The sequence below is a fragment of the Oryx dammah genome, unplaced genomic scaffold (genome assembly GCF_014754425.2).
Source record: "Oryx dammah isolate SB20612 unplaced genomic scaffold, SCBI_Odam_1.1 HiC_scaffold_4, whole genome shotgun sequence".
Taxonomy (NCBI): Eukaryota; Metazoa; Chordata; class Mammalia; order Artiodactyla; family Bovidae; genus Oryx; species Oryx dammah.
Window position 1 is genome coordinate 79627784 of NW_024070188.1, and position 20293 is coordinate 79648076.

The following is a 20293-nucleotide window of genomic DNA, read 5'->3' on the forward strand; positions in this document are numbered from 1 at the left end:
AGCTCCCATTTCTTAAAAAAATCACATGAGGAGCTCTACACAATGAAGCAATTAATTTTTGGAGCAGCCTAGTTCAAAAACTGCAACTGCTATAAGATGTGCAGTGATGTTTCTCTTCCATTTATTAAAGAGAAACTCTTGTGAAATGAGAATTAGATTATTGAGCTATGAATGTAAAAAGGGAGGTGGAGGAAGAGCTGACCATGCATATGATCCAGCGTGACTCTTGATATCAGATGACTATGTGAGCCTAGAAATGGCAAATTGTTCTCACTTTTTTGAATGGAGTTTTTTTAATGTCACGTATTAGAGCAGCAAAAAGCAAAATGAATGATGTTTTGTATTTCTATATATATTGGCTCTTAATAAAATATAAAGGATTAAATTTACCTAAATTTTGTTTTTTTTGGTTCTGTTTTGATGAATTAAATTTTATTTCTTACAGCAATTAATTTATATGAGAAAGCTTTTATTGATATTTTAATCCAAACTCATATTGTGTCTAATGAACTCCTACTGAAGTTCCCGCAGTAGATTATAATTTTAAAACTGCATCATATTCACAATAGTGAGTCATCTTTGCCTTGAACACATAGCCAAAGTAGCTGTGTGTGACTCCAGCAAGTAATTAAAAAGTCCACAGGACTATTGGTTTCCAGTCTATTTTGTAAGGAGCTTGGAAGGTATCACTTCCAATAAGAGGTCAGAGACCTGAGGTCACAGTGCAAACTGCTGTCTCAAAAATGGGAAAGATGCTGAAAATTGCAACTTACAGAGCAGAAAACTCCATAGCAACTACTACCGGGTTAGAAAAACCTGATTAATCACTGAGAAATTGCTGGACGTTCATTGTAAACAACTCTGAGAGACAGAAACTCCAAGGGGGCTCAGTCATGGAGGGGCTCCACATTTTTGTGAGTTTTACCTCCAAAAGGTGGACCAGGCTCTGACTATCAGAGGAAAAATTCCTTGTATCTGGGAGGTGGAGGGAAGGAGAAACCGTTTAGGAACATGCTAGAACATTTTGGCTTTCTTAACAAAGCCTTTCCTCAAAAGAAAACTATGTAAAGATCCTAAAATACTGGGGTTTGATCAGAGCTTAAGTGACCTGGGGGAAGGGAAGTACTAGCTCATTCAGGCTACCCCAAAAGGGGTAGGAGACTAAGAAGCACTTGTGAAGTTCCCAGCCCAGAGGAACAGGCTCACTGAGAGACTAAAACCTAACCAGAGGGCAGTGGAACACTGCCCTCCCTACACCTCCCCTCTACATCACTAAAGGTCCATCTGCCACAGCTCCTCCTCCCCAATACACTGCCATGTACAGTCATCAAAAAATACTAGAAAACTGAATCCAATAATGTGTAAAAAGGATTATACACCATTCCTGAGTAGGATTTTTCCAGGTATACAAGGCTGGTTCAACATTCAATTATCAACTAATGTCATCTATAACATCAACAGGCCAAAAAGGAAAAATCACATGAATGGATCAAAAAATTCATTAACAAGCATTGAACAATATGCAACACTCATTCATGATAAAGATTTTCAATAAACTGGAAACAGAGGGGAACTTTCTCAACTTGATAAAGATATTTCTAAAAACAAAAAAAACTATAATTAACATCAGACTTAATTATGAGAAACTCAAAACTATCCCACTAAGTTCAGGAACAAGGCAAGGATGTCCCCTCCACAGCTCCTTTTCAGTACCATCCTGGAAGTACTAGCTTAATGCAATAAGAGAAAAGAGGAAGATAAAAATATACAGATTAGAAAGGAGGAAATAAAACTTTGTTCACAGATGACATGATTGTCTATGTAGAAAATTTAAAAATTAATAATAGACAAAAAATACTCCTGGAGCTAATAAGTGATTATAGTAAGGTTGCAAGATACAAGGTTAATACACAAAAGTCAACTGCTTTCCTATATACTGAAAATGAACCAGTAGAATTTGACATTTAAAATATAAGATGTTTTACATTAGCACTCCAGAATTGAAATATTTAGGTGTAAATTTAATAATCTAACAAAAATTTCCACATTCACAGAAATAGATAGAAAGGCAATGTTGTCAAAATATCAGTTCTTCCTAATTTGACCTATAGATTCAATGCAATTTTTCCAGTAGTCATGTATGGATGTGAGAGTTGGACTATAAAGAAAGCTGAGTGCCAAAGAATAGATGCTTTGGAACTGTGGTATTGGAGAAGACTTGAGAGTCCCTTGGACTGCAGGGAGATCCAACCAGTCCATCCTAAAGGACATCAGTCCTGAGTGTTCATTGGAAGAACTGATGTTGAAGCTGAAACTCCAATACTTTGGCCACCTCATGCGAAGGGCTGACTCATTTGAGAAGACCCTGATGCTGGAAAAGATTAAAGGCGAGAAGAGAAGGGGATGACAGAGGATGAGATGGTTGGATGGCATCACCAACTCAATGGACATGAGTTTGGGTAAACTCCAGAAGCTGGTGATGGACAGGGAGGCCTGGTGTGCTGCAGTCCATGAGGTTGCAAAGAGTCGGACATGACTGAACTACTGAACTGAACTGAATCCCAATCAAAATCACAGCAAGTTATTTTCAAATACTGACAAAATGATGCTAAAATGTATGTGAAAAGGCAAGAAATCCAGAATAGCCAACACAATATTGAAGGAGAAGAATAAAATTGTAGGACTGACACTACTCAATTTCAAGACTCACTTCTTTAAAGCCACAGTAATCAATACAGTATTAGCAAGAGAATAGACAAATAATGAAACAGATCAGAGAACCCAGTAACAGACCCACACAAAATTTTATTCAACTAAATATATTTATAGAAATAAAAAAAGAAAAGTTACCACAATGGAGCAAAGATAGTCTTTTACAAATAGTGCTGGAGGAGCTGGACATTCAAGTGCAAAAAAAAAAAAAAAAAACCCTCTAGACAGACCTTACATTCTTCACAAAAATTAACTCAAAATGGTTCATAGATCTAAATGTAAAATGTAAAACTAGGAAACTGCTAAAGTATAACAGAGGACAAAATCTAGGTAGGTAACTTTGGATTTGCCAATGACTTTTTAGATACAACCCCAAAGGCATAATCTACAAAAGAAATAACTGATAAGCTGGACCTCACAAAGTAAAAACATCTGCTCTGCAAATGACTGTGCTAAAAGAATGAGAATGCAAGCCACAGACTGGGAGAAACTATTTGCAATCGATATATGTGATGAAGGACTGCTATCCAAAATATAGAAAGAACTTTTAATTCGGAAATCAGAAAATGAACAAACTGATTTTAAAATGAGCAAAGCACCTGAACTTATGTTTCACAAGAGAAGATACACCGATGGCAGGTAAGCATATGAAAAAAATGCTCAATATCATATATCATTGTGGAAATGCAACTTAAAACAACAGAGATACCACTACATATCTACTAGAATGACAAAAATCTTACCACCACCAAATGTTGGTAAGGATGAAGTAGTAAAAACTCTTACTCATTGCTGGTGGCAATGCAAAATGGTACAAGCTAGAATCAAGATTGCAGGGAGAAATATAAATAACCTCAGATATGCAGATGACACCACCCTATGGCAGAGAGCTAAGAGGAACTAAAGAGGCTCTTGATGAAAGTGAAAGAAGAGAGTGAAAAAGCTGGCTTAACACTCAATATTCAAAAATCTAAGATCATGGCATCCAATCCCACCACTTCATGACAAATAGATGGGGAAACAATGGAAACAGTGACAGACTTTAGTTTCTTGGACTCCAAAGTCAGTGCAGATGGTGACTACAGCCATGAAATTAAAAGATGCTTCCTCCTTGGAAGAAAAGCTATGACAAACCTAGACAACATATTAAAAAAGCAGAGACACTGCATTACTGCCAAAGGCCTATCTAATCACGGAGAAGGCAATGGCACCCAGCTCCAGTACTCTTGCCTGGAAAATCCCATGGATAGAGGAGTCTGGTAGGCTACAGTCCAAGGGGTCGCAAAGAGTCAGACACGACTGAACGACTTCACTTTCACTTTTCACTTTCATGCATTGGAGAAGGAAATGGCAACCCACTCCAGTATTCTTGTCTGGAGAATCCCACGGACAGGGGAGCCTGGTGGGCTGCCATCTATGGGGTCGCACAGAGTCAGACATGACTGAAATCACTTAGCAGCAGCAGCAGCAGCAGCCCATCTAGCCAAAGCTATGGTTTTTCCAGGAGTCATGTATGGATGTGAGAGTTGGACCATAAAGAAAGCTGAGCAACAGAGAATTAATACTTTTGAACTGTGGTATTAGAGAAGACTCCTGAGAGGCCCTTGGACAGCAAGGAGATCAAACCTATCAATCCTAAAGGAAATCAGTCCTGAATATTCATTGGAAGGACTGATGCTAAAACTGAAGCTCCAACACTCTGGCCACCTGATGCGAAGAGCTGACTCATTGGAAAAGACCCTGATGCTGGGAAAGATTGAAGGCAGGAGGAGAAGAGGACAACAGAGGATTAGATGGTTGGATGACATCACCAACACAACGGACATGAGTTTGAGCAAGCTCCAAGAGTTGGTTATGCACAGGGAAGCCTGATGTGCTGCAGTCCATGGGTTCACAAAGAGCTGGACACAACTGAGTGAGTGAACTGAACTATATAGCTATTCTGGAAAAATACTTTGGCAATTTCTTACAAAACTAAATATACTCTTACCTCACAATCCAGCAATCACACTTCTTGGTATATAACCAAATAAGTTGAAAAATTAGGTTCACACAAAAACATGTGCATGAATGTCCATAGCTTTATTCATAATTACCAAAACTTGGAAGTAACCAAGAGGTTCTTTGGTAGGTGAATGGATAAATAAACTGGTACATTTATACAATGGAAAATTATTCAGCACTAAAAAGAAATGAACTATTGAGCCGTGAAAAGACATGGACAAATCTTGAATACATTATCAGTAAGTGAAAGAAGCCAATGTGAAAGGCTACATACTGTAAAACGATGGCGATAATGCAAAGATCAGGAGCTGTAAGAACTGGGGTTGGGAGACAAATGAGCAGACAAAGTGCAGAGGATTTGTAAGTGAAATCCTAAAAGCTTTCATTTTTATTTTAGTGAAAATACTCTGTATGATACTGTAACAGTGACTACATTTGCCAACACCCATTTGTACACCACCAAGAGAGAACCCTAAGGTAAACTACGGACTTCGGGTGAGAATGATGCATCAGTGCAGTTCCACCAGCTGGAACAAATGGAACCCTTGGCATAGGATGAGAGTAGTGGGGAGGGCTGTGTGCATGCATGACCAGAAAGAACGGCAAATCTCTGAACTTTCCACTCGATTTTGCCGTGAACCTAAAACTGCTCTTTGTTGTTGTTTTTTAGTCGCTAAGTTGCGCCCAGCTCTTTTGCAACCCCATGGACTGTAGCCTGCCAGGCTCTTCTCTCCATGGGATTTCCCAGGCAAGAATACAGAGTGGGTTGTATTTCCTTCTCCAGGGGATCTTCTCAAGCCAGGGATCAAACCCACGTCTCTTGCATTGGCAGGTGGATTCTTTACCACTGAGTCACCTGGGAAGCCCAAAACACTGCTCTGAAAATAGTCTACTTTTTAAAATTTTCTTTTAATAAATGTGTGTGTTTTTTTTTAAAGAGGGGGCCCACCATGAGCCCTTGACCTTTCTTTCACTTTGATCTAATAAATGCTTATTAAGCATGTGGTATTAATTTCTTAGAGCTGTCTTAACAAAGTTCCACAAATTGCATGGCTTAAACAGCAGAGTTTTTTTTCTTTGGGGGGCTTTCAACTTTTTATTTTGTATTGGGATATAGCCAATTAACAATATTGTGGTCGTTTCAGGTGAACAGCGAAGAGCCTCGGCCTATACATGCATCCATCCTCCCCCAAACCCCTCTCCTCTCCTGGCTGGCCACATGGCACTGAGCAAGAGTTCCACGTGCCATATAATAGGTCTTGGTTTTCCATTTTAAATAGAGCAGTATGTGCATGACCTTCTCAAAGCTCCTAACTGTCCCTCCCCCACCCTGACCCCAGTAACGGCAAGTTGGTTTTCTAAGTCTTAAACAGCAGAAATTTATTATTGGAGGCTAGAGTCCAGATCAAAGTGTTATTAGAGCTGGTTCCTTCTGAGGGCACTGTTCCATGTCTTCTTCCCAGTTTCTAGTGGTCTAATGGCAATCTTTGACATTCCCATTCTCTGATTCCATGTTTACACGGTATTTTCCCTGTGTATGTGTCTGTCTCCAAATTTCCCCTTTCTCTAAGAGCATCAGTCACCCTGACCGAGATTCAAATACTACTTACCTGCAATACCCCTATTTCCAAACATGGTCATGTTTGAGGTGCTTAATGTTAGGACTTCAACATAGGAATTTTGCTGAGACACAGTTCAGTTCACAACACTCTATGAACATAACACTGTGCCAGGCTCTGTTGGGAATTCAAAATATTTGGAGGGTGTCTCACAACGTTTGTCATATTTGAGAACATGACAAAACGTATGCATAACCACAGCCACGTACACAACTGATATTACGGCAAAGTGAGAGAGTAAGGGCCAACCGAGAAGTACTCGCACCTCTGGCACAGCTTCACTTACCGGGCGGGTTGCACCACCCACGGGTTGGAAGTTTATGGACAACTCCCTAGAAGCAGGAGGGATCAAGCAGAGGCGCAGCTGAGATCACTAAGTGGGAACAAGTGAGAAAACGACGGCTCTTGGCCTGCACTTCCTTCCAGGAGTCTGTGAGGAGCTGGACATCTAGCACAGTAGGGGGCAGGCCTAGGGAAGCAGTTGAGCAGGTGATAAAGCTAGAAAATCAGATTGAAGCCAAATTGCACAGAATCATGAAAGATAAATGTGGGCTCTGGGTGAAGTGAGGCCTCTAAAGTTTTGAAAACAGGAAATGAAGTAATGAAAGCAACATTTAAGAATGGTTTTTCTGGCAGGGGGATGTAGACTTCACTGGAGAGGAATTCATTCATTCAGCATACACCTGTTGAGTCTGCTCTCTCGGCGTGAGAAGAGCTAATATACAACAAACTACTTTCTAGAGTAAAAGATCAGGTACACTCAAAATACCCATTAAGGGAGACAGGTAAGACTGAGATTTGCCTCTGTCTGTGGGATTTCCCAGGCAAGAATAGCGGAGTGGATTGCCATTTCCTTCTCCAGAGGATATTCCTGACCAAGGGATCAAACCTGTGTCTCCTGCTTGGCAGGTGGATTCTTTTACCCCTGAGCCAACCTGGGAAGCCCGGGATATGAACACTTTCAGGAGACTGGCTGGCTGGCCTGCTTTTATCTGTTTGTGGTTTGGGTTTTTTTTTTTTTTTTTTCCCTTTCCTGAGTGTCGTGTGCTGCAGTTTTATTCATGAGTAACCCTTAAAACTCACTTCCATCTTTATTCTCCAGCACACTGCATGCTCTCACACTCAGTGGACCACAAAAACAACTGTGATAGATCCAAAACTGCTCTCCAAAGAGGAACCAGGATGGAAGAAACAGGCTCTGTTAGAGTCACAGCCAACCCCCGTCATCAGAGACGCAGGCTCTCAAGGAGGAAAACCAAACATAATTAAGTAAAATCGTATTGCTCAAATTTCCAATTACATAAATCAATGATATTTTCCTCAATACCATTTTGTATACTGTATATCACATGGATTTATAGGCTTCAGGATTGATTGAGCCAACTACTATCCATGTTATATCAGCAGGTTCTGTATCTTTTGGTGTCAGCAAAAAAAAAAAAAAAACAGTTACTTTTACATTCAAGATGAAATCACATTGTATTTTCAAAGCACATGTCATCTCAAAAAATTATGCTTAGGCAGGATTTTTCATATAAATAATTCTCTACTGGGCAATCTATCAGAGGCTGGTTTCTCTTTTTCCTCTTTTTTTAAAGTTGGCTTTGTGTGTTTAAAAAATAAAAGAAAAGGATAAGCCTTAAAACCTTGTCTCTAATAGCAAGCTTGGGAAGAAAAAGCAGAGAACTTTTTTCTGAAAAAATAATAATCTTTCTTAAACAAATATAGTTTATCATCTAGGTTCTTGATTCAATAGATGAAAATTTTTAACCTTTATCTTTTATTAATATATATTACCTACAGTTGTATATATGAAGATTGTGTTTGTAGATGGCTATAAACAATCTATTGGCTTATCCATCCTTTCATTTTCTTGAGACATTTTTACTTCATTTCATGAAGCCACAGAATTTTAAATTTGGACTATTAGAGATTTGTTTTTGGTCCAGAATTTAATGTAAAGTTAAAACTCATTACTTTTCTTTTGTTTCAGTGTAATTTTCAATGCAATATAAGAATCTTACAGAAACATAACAAAAGAGAGAATCTTCTATTGATTTCTACCTTCTAATATCACCAATGTGATTTTTAAAAATATTTCTTTCTAGTATTTCCTCATATGTAAAAATTACAATAATTATAAAATTTGACATCCTCTTTTTTTTTTTAACTTATGAGAGGTTTCCAGTAGCAATAGTCTCCTTCCTAACACAAGCTTAGGGCTGCCCCAAGTCAAGTGGAAAGAACAGCAGTTTGGCCTTTGGGCAGGAAGCAAGGTGGCTTTGGGAGCATCTGCGTCTTTGGCGGAAGAAATAAGCCTGCTTGGATCAAGAGGAGCACAAGGGGGAATCCTCAAAATTAGCCCTGGAAGAGCAGCACAGACTGGATTTGGAGGGTGGGGTTCTGGGGTGAGGCCAGAGGAGGAGTCTGGACTTGTTGCAACAAAGCACATGAAGCTGCCTTTCCAGCCAGGAGAGAAACGGGAAGAAGGTGCAGCTTTGGAAAGCACAGCTAGCTGCTAAAAAGGGGCGAGCCGAGGAAAAGCAGGTGGTCACCAGAGGTTCCCTGGTAGCCAAGGGAGAAAAATATGTAGGGAAGGGTTGTGGGGTTTCTTGTGGTTCTTTCTGTTATGGGTTTTTTTAATTTATTTATTTATTTTAAATTGAAGGATAATTGCTTTACAATATTATGTTGGTTTCTGCCACACTTCGACATGAATCAGCCATAGGCATACATATGTCCACCACCTCTTGAACCTCCCTCCCACCCCACCCCACCCCTTTAGGTTGTCACAGAACACGGGTGTGAGCTCCCTGAGTCATACAGCAAATCCCTACTGGCTCTCTGTTTTACATATGGCAATGTCTATGTTTCCATGCTAATCTCCCTTGTTATTTTTAGTGGTGGTGGTGGTGTGTGTGCTTGCACATTAAACCCATAGGAATATCTTCATTTTCTTGAAACACAGACTCTCTTAGTCTACCTTTCCTGTGTTCTCTTTTCTTAGAGACATGGGTGTAAGAAATATATCCTTCTCTTAGTTACTGTAAGAAAATCACCAAAAGTAGTATGACAATATTTTTGTTAGTTGTTTCAAATCTATATATTCTGCTGTACAAAAATTGAGATGTTGGTCAATACTTGCATATTATAGAACATAGTTAGGCTGGTAGGGTTAGTTACCATAAAAATATTAGTTACATATGCCAACCACCTGGCTACTAGTATAGAGGTGTATTACCAATGCCTATTACCAGTGCCTATTTTTGATGGCATGTTATTAGGATCCTAGAGCCTGACTTGTCCATACACCTTCAAACTGTGTTCCCTGGAACTCTAAATATTCATCAAAGAAGCTTCTGGGCCATTCGCCTCCTTCATTCAGCTAGAGCATCCCACCATTATCTGCTCCAACTTTACAGAGTTTCTTTAAGTCTGAAGCCTACTAAACTAGTCCAAGCTCCTCATTTTGTGAAAAAAAAAAATAATAATAATGAGATTTTAGAGCTCTGAATTGACTTGCCTCAACTCATACACAGCAATGAGAGGCAGAGTTAGACCTAAAACTCTCTGAAGTGGTGCCGAGGTCAAGGCAGATGCTCTCAAGTCTGAGGTCATGGCAGGAACAGCGGGAAGTGAGGAGACAATGATACAATTCTGCCTTGTGTCAAGCTCTGTGGTTCCACTGGCGAAACGCTTCTCTTCCTACTATTATGCTTGATTATGTGTGCGGAGGATCTGGAAGTTAAAAAACTCATTTTTTTCTAGGAATGTTAAGGAGCTTTCTTTTTAACATGATGTATTCACTTATTCTGACTTTCACTCATCCCTGAATTCTACAAAATGCCCATTCCTTTCCAAATACGGCAGTAGCTTCCCCTTACCATAAAGTCTGGTGAGACTTATATGAGGAGGGTACCTTCTATTGAAAGTAGCATTCCAAGAGCAATTAGGTAGTAAAAAGTAATCTGGAATTTAACCAGCTCATACCCTTCGTATATCTATAGAATATGCATGCTCAGTCACTCAGCCATGTCTGACTCTTTGCAACCCCAGAGACTGTAGCCTGCCAGGCTCCTCTGTCCATGGAATTGTATAGGCAAGAATGCTGGAGCAGGTGGCCTTTTCCTACTCCAGGGGATCTTCCTGAATCAGCGTTCAAACCCACATCTCCAGTGTCTCCTGCACTGGCAGGTGGATTCCTTACCACTGGGCCACCTGGGAAGCCCATCTAGATATAAATAAAAAGGAAAATTTAAAGGAAGGGAAACATATTTAATTACTTGGAAAAATTATCAAATATCAAAGCAATTGTAATAAGATACTTCATAATGCTTAAATGTGATTGTTATGTATCATCATGATGAGTGCTGTACAAAATGTAATGTTAATTTTGACCAAGGTCAAATATGCAATTTAGTAATTCTAAACATCAATGCAAAGAAATAGAGTATCAATGCAAAGAAATAGAGGAAAACAATAGAATGGGAAAGACTAGAGATCTCTTCAAGAAAATTAGAGATACCAGGGAGATATTTCATGTAAAGATGGGCTCAATAAAGGACAGAAATGGTATGGATCTAACAGAAGCAGAAGATACTAAGAAGAGGTTGCAAGAATACACAGAAGAACTGTACAAAAAAAGATCTTCATGACCCAGATAATCACAATGGTGTGATCACTCATCTAGAGCCAGACATCCTGGAATGTGAAGTCAAGTGGGCCTTAGAAAGCATCACAACAAACAAAGCTAGTGGAGGTGATGGAATTCCAGTTGAGCTCTTTCAAATCCTGAAAGATGATGCTGTGAAAGTGCTGCACTCAATATGCCAGCAAATTTAGAAAACTCAGCAGTGGCCACAGGACTGGAAAAGGTCAGTTTTCATTCCAATCCCAAAGAAAGGCAATGCCAAAGAATTCTCAAACTACCGCACAATTGAATAATTCTCACATGCTAGTAAAGCAATGCTCAAAATTCTCCAAGCCAGGCTTCAGCAATACATGAACCGTGAACTTCCTGATGTTCAAGCTGGTTTTAGAAAAGGCAGAGGAACCAGAGATCAAATTGCCAACATCTGCTGCATCATTGAAAAAGCAAGAGAGTTCCAGAAAAACATCTATTTCTGCTTTATTGACTATGCCAAAACCTTTGACTGTGTGGATCACAATAAACTGTGGAAAATTCTGAAAGAGATGGGAATACCAGACCATCTGACCTGCATCTTGAGAAACCTGTATGCAGGTCAGGAGGCAACAGTTAGAACTGGACATGGAACAACAGACTGGTTTCAAATAGCAAAAGGAGTCCGTCAAGGCTGTATATTGTCACCCTGCTTATTTAACTTATATGCAGAGTACATCATGAGAAATGCTGGGCTGGAAGAAACACAAGCTGGAATCAAGATTGCCAGAAGAAATATCAATAACCTCAGATATGCAGATGACACCACCCTTATGGCAGAAAGTGAAGAAAAACTAAAAAGCCTCTTGAAAGTGAAAGAGGAGAGTGAAAAACTTAGCTTAAAAGTCAACATTCAGAAAACGAAGATCATAGCATCCGGTCCCATCACTTCATGGCAAATAGATGGGGAAACAGTAGAAACAGTGGCAGACTTTATTTTTGGGGGCTCCAAAATCACTGCAGATGGTGATTGCAGCCATGAAATTAAAAAACCCTTACTCCTTGGAAGGAAAGTTATGACCAACCTAGACAGCATATTAAAAAGCAGAGACATTACTTTGTCAACAAAGGTCCGTCTAGTCAAGGCTATGGTTTTTCTAGTGGTCATGTATGGATATGAGAGTTGGACTATAAAGAAAGCTGAGCACAGAAGAATTGATGCTTTTGAACTGTGGTGCTGGAGAAGACTCTGAGAGTCCCTTGGACTACAAGGAGATCCAACCAGTCCATCCGAAAGGAGATCAGTCCTGGGTGTTCATTGGAAGGACTGATGTTGAAGCTGAAACTCCAATACTTTGGCCACCTGATGCGAAGAGCTAACTCATTTGAAAAGACCCTGATGCTGAGAAGGATTGAGGGCAGGAGGAGAAGGGGATGACAGAGGATGAGACGGTTGTATGGCATCACCAACTCAATGGACATGAGTTTGGGTAAACTCCAGGAGTTGTTGATGGACAGGGAGGCCTAGTGTGCAGTGGTTCATGGGGTTGCAAAGAGTCGGACACGACTGAGCCAGTGAACTGAACTGAACTGAATTCTAAACATGCATGTATATTTTTATTTTTGAGTTGACACAAAAGCAGTCTTTTTCACAACTTTGAAACTGGTTCAAAGCCACAGTATCATAAGGATTAACAGTGTCCACTCTGGTGATCCGGCGCCCAAAATATTCATGATGCTCCAGACTTACTGCACTCTTATGGCTTCTGACACATTTAATGAAGTTAAGATTCTTATATTACTGTAGCATTTTATTAAAATCTTTTCCACCTTTTACCTGATGCTGTATCAGATAAACAGTCACCCCCCCAAAAAAAACCACACATATTACATAAATAAAGCACATGACTCAGAACCTGTCCTCACTAAGCTACCAGTTCTCAGCCAAACTGCTAAATAACTCCCAAACTGCCATCTCAACTACTAGGTAACTCCATTAAACACCTGATGCCCCTGTCCTAGGGCTTCACTGGTGTCTCCGTGGTAAAGAATCTGCCTGCCAATGCAGGCCACGTGGGTTCGATCCCTGGGTCGGGAAGATCTCCTGGAGTAGGAAATGGCAACCCACTCCAGTATTCTTGCCTTGGAAAGCCCATGGACAGAGGAGCCTGGAGGGCTACAATCCATGGGGTCACAAAGAACTGGACATGATTTAGCAACTAAAGAACAACAACAAATCTCCTGCCCTTGTGAAGCAGTTATTGGACTACACTGATCAAATCTGTGGCCCAGTGTGGCATCACATGACTTCAGTTCTAGTGCTTATGGAGTAACTTAGAAACTGAAAATACATTCCATCCTCAGTAAACCTAAGGGGTGAGGGTGTCCCGTTACCTATTAGCTCAGTGTCCACAACTATTATGGGAACATTTTAATGACACCCAAATTCCTAGGAATGATGCTAGAAATCTAAATAGATAATACACATCAGGACCTGTTGATCTGCTGAAATTTTTATCACCTGGGCATGGAAGGAAGGGGGACCTTCCTTTCCCCCATTTTCTGTTCTCCCCTTTGCCTGCTGATGAGAGAAGAAACCCGCCACCTCCTCAGCCTTGTCTGGGCTGTGGGTGAGGCCAGTGAGCACAAGGGCTGAGAAGGGGATCCAACAGGACCAGGTAGTTCACTATGGTGGGGGTTAACCACTGAATAATTTCTAAATATGAGGCTTGAGCAACTCTATCGATACTGATGATACTTGTTCACAAGTGGAACACAGGGAAAGCAAAAATATCTATCTTTTTCCCATCTCTGTCTCTATAAATGTATAATTCAAAACATTTACTCTCAAAATTTTTAGTTTTAGGACTTTTTAAAATTCTTAAAATTTATTGAGGACCCCAAAGAATTTTGGTTCATGGGGATTTTACATATTAATACATAATAGAAATTGCAACTGGTAATTTTTAAATATTTATTAGTTTACCTTTTCAAAAAATAATAAGTCCATCACATACTGCCAAAATTATTTGATTTTATGAGAAAACAACTATTTTCTAAACAGAAAATAGTGACAAGGATGACATTGCTTTGTAGTTTCGCAAACCTCATTAATATCTGGCTTAACAGAGCATAGCTGAATTCTCATTTCTTCTCTGCATTTAGTCTGTTGAGATATTTATTTTGGTTGATACATATGAAGAAAATATAATCTGACAAAGATGTGCAGTTGGAAAAGGGCAGAGTATTTTATAGCCATTTCAGATAATTGTGGATATTCTTCAGTACTGTGCCGAAACCCAACAGTGGTCATTTCTTAAAGGTTAGTTGTGATATGGAATCTAAAACCATATTGATGAACTTTTCCCTGTGTGTGTTTGTATTAAATCCATTCATCACACTTCAAATGGATCTTTTACTCATGCACTGATCATTTGGAAAAGATCGGTTTACTGATTTATGCATACCTTCCAGTTGTCGGCTCTGTTATTACATAATATCAAAAAGGCATAAACACATGAAAAGGTGCTCAACACCGCTAATCAGCAGGGAAATGCAAATCAAAACCACAATGAGCTGTCACCTCACACCTGTTAGGATGACTATCCTCAGAAAGAACACAAATAACAAATGTGTGGAAAGGGTGTGGAGAAAGGGAAAATTTCACAAACTGTTGGTGGGAATGTAAACTGGTGCCACCACCATGGAAAACAGTACGGAGGTTTCCCAAAAAACTAAAAATGGCACTACCCTGTGACTCAGCATTTCCACTCCTGGGTATATATCTGAAAACAAAAACACTAATTCGAAAAGATACATGGACCCCAGTGTTCATAGCAGCAGCATTATTTACAATTGCCAAGATATGGAAGCAACCTAAGTATTTATCAACAGATGCATGGATAAAGAAGACGTGGTGTATATATACACAATGGACTATTACTCAGCCATAATCACAATGATATTTTGTCATTTGCAGCAACACGGATGGACTTGGAGGGCATTGCATTAAGTAAAATAAGTTAGAGAAAGATAAATACTGTATGATATCACTCATATGTGGAACATAAAAATATCAATATCACAAACTAGTGAATATGACATAAAAGAAGCAGATTCATAGATACAGATAACAAGCTAGTGGTTACCAGTAACAAGCTAGTGGTTATCAGTGGAGAGAGGAAAGGAGGGAGAGGTAGTATAGGGTAGGGGACTAAGAGGTACAAACTATTAGACATAAAATAAGGATAAACTGTACACCATGGGGAATGTAGCCAATATTTTATAATAACTATAAATGGAGTGAAATTAAAAGATGCTTGCTCCCTGGAAAGAAAGCTATTACAAACCTAGATAGTGTATTAAAAAGCAGAGACATCATTTTGCTGACAAAGATCCATCTAGTCAAAGCTATGGCTTTTCCAGTAGTCATGTACTGCTGTGAAAGCTGGACCATCAGGAAGGCTGAGCATCAAAGAATGGATGCTTTCAAACTGTGGTGTTGGAGAAGACTCTTGAGAGTCCCTGGTACAGCAAGGAGATCAAATCTATCAATCCTAAAGGAAATCAAACCTGAATATTCATTGGAAGGACTATGCTGAAGCTGAAGCTCCAATACTTTGGCCTTCTGATTCAAAGAGCCAACTCATTGGAAAAGACCCTGATGCTAGGAAAGATTGAAGGCAAAAGGAGAAGGGGGTGGCAGAGGACGAGATGGTTAGATAGCATCACCCACTCAATGGACATGAATTTGAGCAAACCCCGGGAGATAGTGGAGGACAGAGGAGCCTGGTGGGTTACAGTCCATGGGGTTGCAAAGAATCAGACATGACTTTAGCAACTAAACAACAACAACAAAACAAAATGGAGTATAACCTTTAAAAATTGTGAATCACTATATTGTACACCTGTAACTTATATAATGGGCTTCGCTGGTGGCTCAGACAGTAAAGAATCCACCGGCAATGTGGGAGACCTGGGTTTGATCCCTGAGTTGGGAAGATTCCCCTCAAGGAGGGCATGGTAACCCACTCCTGTAATCTTGCCTGGAGAATCCCCAGGGACAGAGGAGCCTGGAGGACTACAGTCCATGGGGTTGCAAAGAGTTGGATTTATATAATATTGTATAGCAACGATACTTCAATAAATAAGTATTTTTAAAAATTCATTAATATCACCGTGAACCTCACCAAAAACATCTATAAGCATTGGGAAGCTGTTAAACTCAGAGAGGCAGATTCAAGTTTCCCAAAATTCTAATTTTCACTTGAAGGCTCAGATTTTATCATTGGCAACAAATACTGTCGGTTGTTTTCCTAGAAGTGACAGGCTCCCTTCATTCATTTTTTAAAAGAAAACGTCTGCCAAATACCCAAGTCTGAATAACCAGTTTGTCTGTCAGACATTTTCAAGTGATAGTGTTTCAGGAACAAAGCAGCTAGTTCAGCCCAGAACTCAATCACGCAGCTGCCTTTCCTACAGACACCCTGGGGCTCCGCGATGTACTGCAAGTGCTTTATGTGTGCTTCCTGCTTTGCCACCCATAACACTAAAGAGATGTGTACCGAGGGCCAAACGTTAATAAAATTAATAATTTTTTAATGCCGTATTAGTAGCTTCCCTGGGGGCTCAGATGGCAAAGAATCCACAAGACATTCTCACATGAAACTGGGATTTCTTTGGTTTTCTATATTTGTTTTTAATTTTTGGCACTGAGTGTTTGGTGGTGAGGAATGGGACGAAAACCAGCACACTTTGGGGCCACTGCCTTGGTTCACCCGTTAGGCACCAACAGTCTGTCTCATCATTGCTTTGGCACCATTATTGCAAACATTATGACAGTGAGAAAAAGCAAATGATATCTAATGTTATTAGGAAAACAGTTTTGACCCCACAGACTTCCCAAAACAGTCTTGGGGAGTCCCAAGGGTCACACTTTGAAAATCAACCTATCCAGGGCAAATTTATATTGATGAAGCTTATATATTTAGAGATACAAATTCCTTGGCAGATGCAACTGGTTAACTCGGTTGTATTCCAGCCACATCAAGCTAATTGGGATTTTCCAAACACAGGGGTTTTCTGACCTCTGAAACTGAGGCTAGAATGTGAGGACATACCCTCTTCCCAAGAGCTCCCCAGCTAGGCCTGCCCCCTCCTTCCTTCACCTCTCAGTTCACTTGTATACTCTTCCAGGAGGCCATTTCCTGAGCACTGCCATGGCCAAGCCCCAATCCACATGCTGAAGTGCCCTCCTCTCCGTTATCCTACAACCCCCTGTGCCTCTTTGGGGACCTTGTTCTCCAAGAGTGGTCCCTGGCATCTCCAGGGATTCTGTTAGGAGTGTGGAATCTTGGGTTTTACTCCAGACCAACTACCTTGGAACCTGCATTTCAACAAGACCTCACGTGATCCCTGTTCTCATTAAGGTTTGCCAAACACTACAAGTCAGGGGACTGGCCAACTTAATGGTGTGGCAATTGCTTATTTACCTGTCAGTCTCCTAGAAGACAGGCAGTTGTTGTTGCTAAGTTTCTTAGGAGGGCCTGTGACTTACTAGGTGTTTCAGAGATGCCTGCTGAGTAGATGAGGAGTGATGAACATGTTGAAGGGTATTTGTTCTTACATATTTAGGAATGATTTCTAAACCAGAACTGAAGCAGTTATCTGGTAAAGGATTCATTTTATCTTCATCAGCAGCAGAAAACTTTAAACATATAGATAGTAAATTAATTAACTTTAAGGTACTTATTTTTAAAAGTTACTTATTTATATCAGTTACACATGCTCCTGTATTGAAAACTCTATGGTTTTACAAGGAAATTAAAATATCCCAATAGTTTTAAAAAGGCAGATACTCAAGGAATAAAACCATCAAAATATGTATTTTTTAATTAGGCCCTAAATGTTGACCAATGAATCTTTATGACAATTATTGACTTTGTAAGGCTCCCCCTAGATTAATGTGCAATAGAATCTGTGCATCTGAATTTTTTTTCAATCAATGTTTTTCATTTGGGTTCCCCCCCCAAAACACAACTTTTTTTTCTACCTTTTCAACAAACAGAAACCGTGGTAAGAGCAGTTTGTCATTTTTAAGGCATGAGGATTAGGCTTTGACTAATTGGAAGATTTGCCCATTATTTAAATGAAACTTGTTTGCAGTTTCATCATCCGCGTGGATCTAGAAAGGCGGTCGACTGGCCCATCAATTTGGTTAGAAAAGAATAAATGAATACGGAGACTGACAGTGTTCTCTCGAGGGAGGCTCTGTGTGGCTGCATTGTTTCTCCAGTATTAATTATCCACGTAAAAATAATTCACGACGCTGCAGTATTATCCGCCCGGCTCCCAGCTCCCCAGCCGGCCTGCCTCTCCCCTCTCCGGGCACGTTTACAGCTCCCGATGTCAGCAAGTGCTGGGCACTCATGTGTTCACTGTCAACAACACACCAGGAAATCAGGGCTCCGGGCAGCCCACTGATGCTGGGTTTCGGCTCCCTCTGGAAGCGAGGCGAGCTCTCCTCCACGCTGCAGAAAAGGCCTGTTTACCAGGCCGGCACCCGTTCTCTGCTTAGGCTTTGAAAAGGCAGCGCCAGCATCTTGGGCATGAAGCTTCGAGATGAGGAGCGCAGGGAGGGAGGTGTCATTGGTAGGTCAGTGAGTTCAGACCAGGAGACCGCAGAACTGAAGAAAAGGGGGAGAGGCAGAGAGAGGAGGAGAGGGAGGGAGCCATCTCATCTGAGTCCATGGAAGGGCTCCACACCATGTGCATTAAAGGCTCGACCTGGCCTCCCACGCACTGTGGCCGCGGTGGGGGAGGAGCGGATGCTACCGACCCGCTGACCTGGAAACGCAGGTCTGACTCCGGACACACAGAGCAGAGGGAGCAGAGATGCAGAAGCTCGCAGTACAGGGTGGGGGCAATTCGACTGGGAACTGTTCAGATGAGGTTCAAAGCCACAGGGTTTCAGCACTGGGGACATCCAGGGGCTTCTCTCTGCCCATTCAGACAGATCTGGGCATTCTCCATTACAATCTGAGCTCTGTATTAGACCCAATTCACAAACTGATCCGGGGATCAGTAACAAAATGTGTTAACAGATATTTACGTCTCACCATTCTGGAGGCTGAGGGGTCCAAGGTCAAGGTGCAGGCAGACACGGTTCCTGGTGACAGCCCTCCTCCTGGCTTGCAGACAGCTGCCCTCCCCTTATCCTCATATGAGAGAGAGAGAGAGAGAGGGTGCTTCTTCTAGAACACTGACCTCCAGCCTCACCTCATCCAAAGCTAACTATCCCCAAAGGCCCCATCTCCGAATATCATCACATCAGAGGTTAAGGCTTCAAAATATGAATTTTGAGGGGATACTACATTCAGTCCATAATACCCTGTTAAGAGTTTGTCTGCCATTAGACAATATACTGGAACAGTCTTGCTTTTTGCCTGTAATCTAAGTCATCCTCTGATACCTCTCACCATCGCCCTCTTGATAGACAGAAGTGGAGCTGCATCACCCGGATGCCGTCCAGGCCTCCTCCTCCAGCCTCAGGGGCTGCCCACTGCCCCCAAACCCCACACTCCACGCACCAGATACACGCGCTGTCCCTTCACACGGGACGACCCCTGCCTCCTCCTTCACCTGGGTACTCCTGCTCACAACTCGGGCCCCTGCCTCATCCACCAGATGGACATACACCCTCGGGGCTCCCAGCACCGGGCCCTCTCCCATTCAGACCTGCACCCTCTGTCCCTAACACCCCTCTGAAGGGGTGCTAGGCACCCTCGCCTCCCAACACACAGCAGAGTGCCTGCCTCCTCTTCAGACAGCCTTCAAGCCAGCTCATGAGATAATGAGGGTTGCCTCCTGCAACCCAGTTATAATAAAGGAAGGGAAAGAGGCGGTGGGACAGACTCCTGTTTCTCTCCCCCTCTCCCTGGAAAAGGATGGCAGGCTTCTGATTTAGAGGGAAGGAGAGCAGAGTGGGGACAAGCTGATGGAGGGCCCAGTCCTCGTCTTGGTCACCCTCTGTGGTCCTCACTCTTGCCCCCTACTTCCAGTCAAGGGGAGGAGGGGTTTCTCTGCCGGGGGATCCTCGCCCGCTGTTCCTCCCTGCCGTCCCCCGCAAACCACAGCAGGAAGTTCAGAAGCTGGTATGGATCTTGGAGGATTCCATTCCCTCCCCCTGCCTTCCTTGGGTGTGTGTGTGTGTCTGTTGCTCAGTCGTGTTCGACTCTTTGTGACCCCATGGAGGTCTCTCCTCTGTCCATGAATTCTCCAGGCAAGAATACTGGAGCGGGTGGCCATCCCCTCCTCCAGGGGATCTTCCCTACCCAGG

General features: G+C 41.5%; 1 protein-coding gene across 1 annotated transcript in view; it reads left to right on the plus strand.

Moving 5' to 3' along the window:
* The window catches only part of LOC120862679 (hydroxyacyl-coenzyme A dehydrogenase, mitochondrial-like), a 52819-nt gene extending 34287 nt beyond the window's left edge, over positions 1-18532 (plus strand). Inside the window, exon 2 of the mRNA XM_040238755.1 lies at positions 18290-18532. Coding sequence (XP_040094689.1) covers positions 18290-18532 — 243 coding nt within the window. The remainder of the gene's footprint in view (positions 1-18289) is intronic.
* Positions 18533-20293: the final 1761 nt, after the last annotated feature.